Genomic DNA, 7263 nt, shown 5'->3' with positions numbered 1-7263 from the left:
GGGGGAGGCGGCGGGCGGGCAAGGGAGGGGGCGGGGGCCCCGGTGAACTGCCCCGCCCTGCCCTGCGCAGAGGTCTGGGCTGGGGGGCACGCGGGTGGCAGGCCCATCGGGGAGCCAGCTCCAAGCTGCCCTCAGGGAGCTCCAGGGGAAATGACCCCTCCTGTGAGGATGGGGGAGATTTCTCATTAGTCCCTGGGCCACCGCCTGCCGGAGCCTCATGTGCCCATAGGTGGCAAGGGGGCCTCCAGTTCTCCACGGACCCTCCAGGTCCTTTCACTCACGATGCCTGGCCCTGGGGCATTTGAGACGGAGATCTCGGACTTCAGCGGTCCAGGTGGGGTGTGCCCACAGAGGCAGGGGATGCAGACTCCCGGGTTCAAATTCACGGGTTAGCTGGGGGCCTCCTTAGACCTCCCCTCTCCCCCAAAACACACGTAGAACGGGACTGAAATGAGAAAGTGCAGCTTATGGCACAAGCCTGATCATTGGGAAGCACTCGGGCCCCAGCAGGGCTAGGAGCAGGTCATCCATAACGTGTATAATCTTAAGGAGAATCCCTGTGGGAGAAACAGTTCTCAGAGATTCATCTTTGAAAAGAAGGAGTTTCAGATGCCTTCTGGGGAGAAGGTTTAGGACAGGATGGGAGGGAGCCTGTGGGGAACACTGAGTGGGGTGAGGGATGGACAGCTACCTCCCTCTGGATGGAGAAAAAGTGTCCCTAATTGGTTATGGAGGCAGTAAAGTCTCCACTCTCAGTTCTGCTTGGACTGCCCCTGAGGGTGCCGTGGGCTTTAATAACGGAAAATGGCTCAGAGTTAGCCCCAACCTCTCCTCCCAAGGCCAAGGCAAGAGCGACCACGGCTTTATTTTGTTGTTGTTTGTTTGTTTTTTTTCCTTTGGAGTGAGATCACAGCCCTTAAAGATGCTCATAATTACAGACTCCGGAGGTTTGAGCACTGCCTCTTGTTCAGAGACTGGGCAGGCACTCAGGACCAAGAGGCTCCTACAAGGCCCTTTATAAGAAAGACGACATGGCGCCCCCTCCTGGTGGAAGAAGCACATAAGGTGCTTCCCTCCCGGTGTGCAAGTAAAAAAAGGTGCCCCTTCCCTTGGATGGCGACAGGGCACGGGGATTCCAGCCTCACTGCCGTCCAGGCCAGCTGCTGCTGGCAGTGCACCAGCCGAACAGCTGTCCCTGACATTCCTGGCGGCCTTCACAGACATCATCTCGTTTTATGCTCACACAGTCCCAGGAGGTGCAGAGACTGTTGTCAGCCCTATTTTACAGCCGAAGACACTGAAGCTCAGGGGAGCCGAGCCACCTGCAGAGGTTATACAGCAAACAGAGCTAGAGTTTCAGCCAGTCTTCTGTGAGGTGCCCACTGCCTTAGGCCCCGAGGGCAGGGTTGTGGGGCCCCTGCGTCAGTATACACAGGGCCCCTCACTGCCTGAAACATCCCAATCCCAGACACCCACACAGCTCACTTCCTCCTCTCCTTCAGATCCTGGTCCAGAGGTGGCCACTTTCTCAGGGAGACTCCCCTCTCTGCATGGCAATCCCTCCTCCAGCCTTCCCTTACCCTCTTTACCCGCTTCAGTTTTCTTTATAGTCCACCCCGAATATTGTGTTTTGTTTGTGTGTTCATTGCCTGTTTCCCCCGCTTGAAGATCAGCCCCACAAGGAGAATTTGGTCTATTTTATTCATTGCTCTATCCCTACCATCTGGGCCTCGAAAAGTTATTCAATGAATCAATGATTCATAAAATAATGAAATGACTAGTTTTCACTGGCCAGCAGAAAGAGACATAGTTAGTCATAATAACAGTGGGAATGCTATTTAACACAAGGTTTCTCACCCTTGGCACTCTTGGGGGTTAGATAATTCTACTCGAGGTTGTGTTGGGGGGCTGACCTGGGCATTGTAGGATACTGAGCAGCATTCCTGGCCTCTATCCATTAGAGGCCAGTACTACCCCCACTCCACATTGTGACAACCAAAAATATCTCCAGACTTTGCCAAACGTTCCGTGGAGAACAAAATTGCTTCGAACTGAGAACCATGATCTAACAGGAGCAGATGACTTGCAGTGCACCAGGCCCTAGTCTAAGCAGCTTACACACTTCATTGCCTTCCCCGGGGGTGGAGAGACTATTTTCAAAAGGGAATCCTGAGATAAGGGCTGGGGTACAGGGAGTTTATGTAGCAGGTGACCCCAGGAAGTTCCAGTGAAGGAGCAGAGAGGTGAGCCTGTCGGCCTCCAGGCCTTCAGGAGTCTGCTGATGGAGGGCAGGCCTTAACCAAGTTTCAGTTTTCCAAAAAGTATAGCAAAATGTGCACACTTCCCTGCTGCTCAGAAACCTTTGACCAATGCAGAGGAGCATACAAATAGTAAGTGTTGATATATTTCCTATTGGTAAAAGATGGCATCGAAAACATTTTCTAGTGTGTGGTGAGAAGCAGAAAGGAAAACCCAGAGGATTAGAAATAGTGGCTGTGGAACGTCGTCATGCCACCCCTCTAGTTTGGAAATTGCAAATTATTGGTTTGTTCCCCCTGCTGTTTCCATTTCCACACTGTGAGGTGATCCAGCATTTTACCAATACCCATCTATGTACTTTCAAAGGCGCTAGACACACATGAACCTCTTTAATTTTGTCATATTTCTGACTCAGAGTAAAACAGAGGTCAAAAGCAAGTGTAATCTCAGACCAATTTCATTTGATCTCCAAAGTGTTTTAAAATTGTTTAATTACTAGTTGCCAAACATTTAAAAACCAGAAGATTTATATTAGTTAGATTTACAGCTTAAAACAAAAATCAGCTCCGGAAACACTGGGAATGGCTGGCCGAAGCTGACCAACAGCTGACCCACTGGGGCAGAAACACTCTCAGGTTTGCCATATCTGTTTGTCTGACCGAGCCTGGTTTTCTCCTTTATATTATCTGTCTGCCTCCGGGAGGTATTTGGGCTTTCAACCCCTGCTTTGGATTTTTGAAGACCGTCCAGTCTACTAAGTGGGTCACTCTTCTGCTTAAAAATGTACCTGGTTATAGAACATGCTGTGCTGCTGTAACAAAAAGACCCATAAACTCAGGGGCCCAACCTATGAGGCGTTCGCTTCTCCCTCAGTTAAAAGGCCAGAGGTAGACGGATGGTTCATGGCAGCCAGGTGGTTCTGATCCACAGTCATCCAAGGACCCAGGTTCCCGCCATCTTGTTGCTCCACAAGATCAAAGTGGCTCCCAGCCTGTGGGGAGAGGGAGAGGGAGACAAAGGGGAGAAAACAGGTGTTGATGCAACAGCAAGACCAGAAATTACTAGTACATCATCACTTCTGCTCACATTCCATTGGCCAGAACTCAGTCACAAGACCACACCTAGTTGCAAGAGAGTCTGGGAAATGTAGTCTCCAGCTTGGCCACACAGAGGCCAGCCAAAACTCAAAGTTCTGTTACTGAAAGGAAAGGGCAAGTGTATGCTGGAGAACCACCAGTGTTTCTCCCCCAGAGGCGGGGGCATTTCTCAGCTGCCTGAGGAGGGCCTCAATTTAACCGTGTATTACTTTGTTAGTTGTAGATTGGCTGGTCGAGCCGAAACCTCGATGGCTTGGTGGCAACGGCTGGCTCCTGGATGGCCCTGAGGAGGTGTTACAAGGTACCGACAGAATCATACCCAGACCTGACGTCATAGCCAGGATCCCTCTTCTCAAGTCACCAGAATACTGATAACAGAGGCTGCCTGCCCCTAAATACTCAGACCTCTTGGAGCCTCCCCCACCCCAACACAGAGGGGGCGGGTGGGGCTTGGCCAGGCTCTCACGTCCCCAGGACAGCATAGAGTTTGACTCTCCCTGGGAATGGGGCTTCCTTCCTGGTGGAGAATTGAGAGGAAGGGTGCTTGGGGCTGGTTTACAGATCCCTAAAATCCCAATAAGGGGCTTGCTGCCTCCTGATGATGGGTGGAGAGCAGTTTCCAAAAAGAACCACGTGCAGGCCCAGGGCCTAGAGAACTGTAGGGTTCAAGGTGTACCTTCACATATGTCATGTGCGTGTGATTCTGCACACTTCTGTGTGTGTCACTGTGCCCATGAGAGTATACAGCTGTGAAAGAAACTGGGTGTGTATGTCTGAATATTTGTGTATCTGTGTTCATGTAAATGTGTGTAACTATACATGTGAATGTGTGTGTGTGTGCGTGCAGGATTTGTGTGCATGTGAACATGTGTGTGGGTGGCTGTATGTGTAGTGTATATATGTGTGTTAGGACTTGTGGGGTGGTGAAAATGTGTGTGTGATGTGTGAGTGTGTGTGTATGTTTCAGGATTTTTGTGTATGAATATGTGTGTACACATGTGACTATGAGCATGAGCATATGTGTTTCAGAGTGTGTGAGTGAACATGTGTTTGCACAGCACTATGCATCCGAAGGCATGTTTGGGGTCACGTGACTTCGAACTGCTCCCTGTGTGTGTATGTGTGCATGTGTGCATATGTGTACACGTGCACACATGACACTGTGAGTGAGACCCAAGGCTCAGCCTGGAACCTGGGGGCACAGTCGTGAGGTGGCCCCTCTGGATAACATGTTCACTGTGCTCACTGCCTCCGTGGAGGGGCCACCCCTGAGACCCTGGCATGTGTCCTTCCCGCAGCAGAGACCTGCAGCACCACAGAGGACGGGGCGGAGCCACTCCTCTGTCCCTCGGGCTACGAGTGTCACATCCTGAGCCCGGGTGACATGGCCAAGGGCATCCCCAACCGTGGGCAGTGCGTCAAGCAGGGCCCAGCAGGTGAGTGTGGGTGCCCAAGCCCTGCCCCCACCTCACCCTCCTAAAACCCCCACATGTCGGAGCCTGGCTAAGGGCTCTTTCTGTCCTACCACCCTGATCCTCCTTTCAAATCTTCCATCCTTTGCCCCGCGCCAGCCCCGCCGCCTCCTCGCTGGGTGACCTTGGGGTCAAGTGCTTCAGTCTCTGAGCCTCGGATCCCTTGTCTGTAAAATGCGGCCACTTCATGCTATTATGAGGGTTCATTTAAATCCTACATAAAAGCCTCAGTAAACGTCTGATATTTTACATCCATCTGTGTGTCTATGTTTTGAATGATCTCAGAACCCTTAATTTCTGCTAGGACCATTCAATGTTGCTTAATGAGTCTGTCTTTGGGGAGGAAAGCCGTAAATAAAGTGGTGAGGAGTATGAATAGCATCATTTTAGTTTTTTTCCCAAGAGTGGAAGGACTGGATGGTGGTACCTAAAACCCACATGTGCCTCACGCAAGACGTGAGGCTGAGAGGTTTGGTATGGATTTGCAAGAAATGTGTGGCAAGCGAAGAATCTGGAACTTCAGGGAGATGTAGGGCAGCTTATCAAAGGAGAGCTCATTGGAGCTTCAAGTCCACATACTCCAGGCCCACGTCCTCACTTCTGCCCTCTGAGTCAAGATCAAGGATAATTACAGTGACTCTACTGGCCAAAAAAAACACATCAGAGTGCATGGTTGGTCAAAGCTTCCCCCACCCCCTTTTGAGAAATTTATTTCTCTCAAGTGTTTCAAGAAAGACATACACATTCAATCAATTGCACATTTAGCATCATTATAGTTGCAAATAAGAAAATTATGAGACATTAGAACTGTTCTGAGAATCCTGATCGCTGGAATTCTGAGCTTTGAAACAAATTGAACCGATGAGGCATAATTTCTCCAATATTCCACTTGCTTTTTGGGTTACTGGCAGGTTCTGCAGCCAGACAGCCTGGGATTCCAGTGGCCACCGGCCCCTCACTGCTGTGTATCCCAAATAGTAGAACCTTCCCAGGCCCCATTTTCCCTATCTGTAAAATGGGCTTTTAAGAGTTAAGCGGCCATGCCTCTTGCTTCAAAGCACAGAACAGCATCTGTAGACGCCAAAATCAAACCTTAGGAAGATGAGGCATGTGGCCCACCAAACGCAAAACCCCGAGGGCAGGCCAGCCTGCAGGAACACGCTGGGGTACGAGAGAAGCAGCCTTTATCAAGAGGAGCTGCGGGGTGGGTCAGGAGTCCTTTGGCCTGTAATGTCATTTTTCATAGCTGGAAAGGCCTGGAACTACTCCACCTCTATCTTCCCTGATCTTGCTCATTTAGTTATATGAAAGCCACTTCAAGGCCACAGATAAGCAGAGAGACCGGTGAAATGATGCCTGCTGTTGATGGAGTGCCTCAGAGACACTGCCTTTCCGCTTTATCGCAAGCCTGCAGGAGTAGTATAACCAGAAGGCAGGGTCAGGTAGGCTTAGAGTGCCGGCTCAGAGCCACTGAAATGGGTTCGAACCCTACAGCTTTCTTCCCTGGTGACCTTGGGCAGGTAACCTAACATTTCCTAGCCTCAGTTTTTCCATCTGTAAAAGGAGCTAGTGATGGTCATGATGGCAATTGCTTCATGGGGTAGTGACAGGCTAGAACAGTGATGGCGAACCTTTTGAGCTTGGCGTGTCAGCATTTTGAAAAACCCTAACTTAACTCTGGTGCCGTATCACATATAGAAAGTTTTTGATATTTGCAACCATAGTAAAACAAAGATTTATATTTTTGATATTTATTTTATATATTTAAATGCCATTTAACAAAGAAAAATCAACCAAAAAAATGAGTTCGCGTGTCACCTCTGACACACGTGTTATAGGTTCACCATCACTGGGCTAGAATGAGAGAGCACCTGAAAGGCCCTTAGAGCAGCGCCTGACACATAGTAGGTCTTCAAGAAATGTATGCCGCTATCTCTCCGTCTTACGGAAAAGGGAGGACAAGTTCAAGACCTTGCCCAGACAGTGCATACAGCTAACAAGGAGCAGAGAGGGAATGTGGAGCCTGTTCACCTGCTCCAAAGCCCGTGGTGTGTGTGTGTGTGTGTGTGTGTGTGTGTGTGTGTGTGTGTGTCCTCCCCTCCACAGGAAGATCTGAGCCTTGCAGATAGGAATGCAAATGAAATTTCTACCGTTGGCCCCAGGGGACTGTCACTTAACCAGAATTGTTGGTACTTCTTGGGAGTTTGAAACCACCCTGAATTCCAACAACTTTCCTTGGAGCACAGGTCTCAGAGGGGAGAGGGGCGCTGTTGAAGCAGACGGATCAAGGAAGAAGCCTTTTATTTTATTTTTTTAAAACTACGTATTTTAGACTAACAGGAAGTGAAAAGAATAGTACCGTGGACCCCCTGACAGTGGCTGGCCGACTGTGCCATGAGCAGACACGACCAGCCAGAACTCATCCCAAGGAGAGG

At 49.9% G+C, this 7263-nt stretch overlaps 1 protein-coding gene across 1 annotated transcript in view; it reads left to right on the top strand.

Annotated features, from left to right (window-relative positions):
* The window catches only part of WFDC1 (WAP four-disulfide core domain 1), a 23324-nt gene that overhangs the window by 10386 nt on the left and 5675 nt on the right, over window positions 1-7263 (top strand). The window contains exons 3-6 of the mRNA XM_015562934.1: window positions 268-334; window positions 955-1047; window positions 3574-3657; window positions 4655-4792. Of these exons, the coding sequence (XP_015418420.1) occupies window positions 268-334; window positions 955-1047; window positions 3574-3657; window positions 4655-4792 (382 nt within the window). The remainder of the gene's footprint in view (window positions 1-267; window positions 335-954; window positions 1048-3573; window positions 3658-4654; window positions 4793-7263) is intronic.

Source organism: Myotis davidii, unplaced genomic scaffold (genome assembly GCF_000327345.1).
Source record: "Myotis davidii unplaced genomic scaffold, ASM32734v1 scaffold77, whole genome shotgun sequence".
Classification (NCBI taxonomy): Eukaryota; Metazoa; Chordata; class Mammalia; order Chiroptera; family Vespertilionidae; genus Myotis; species Myotis davidii.
Note: the sequence above shows the minus strand (reverse complement) of the source record. Positions and strands in the feature narration are given on the sequence as shown.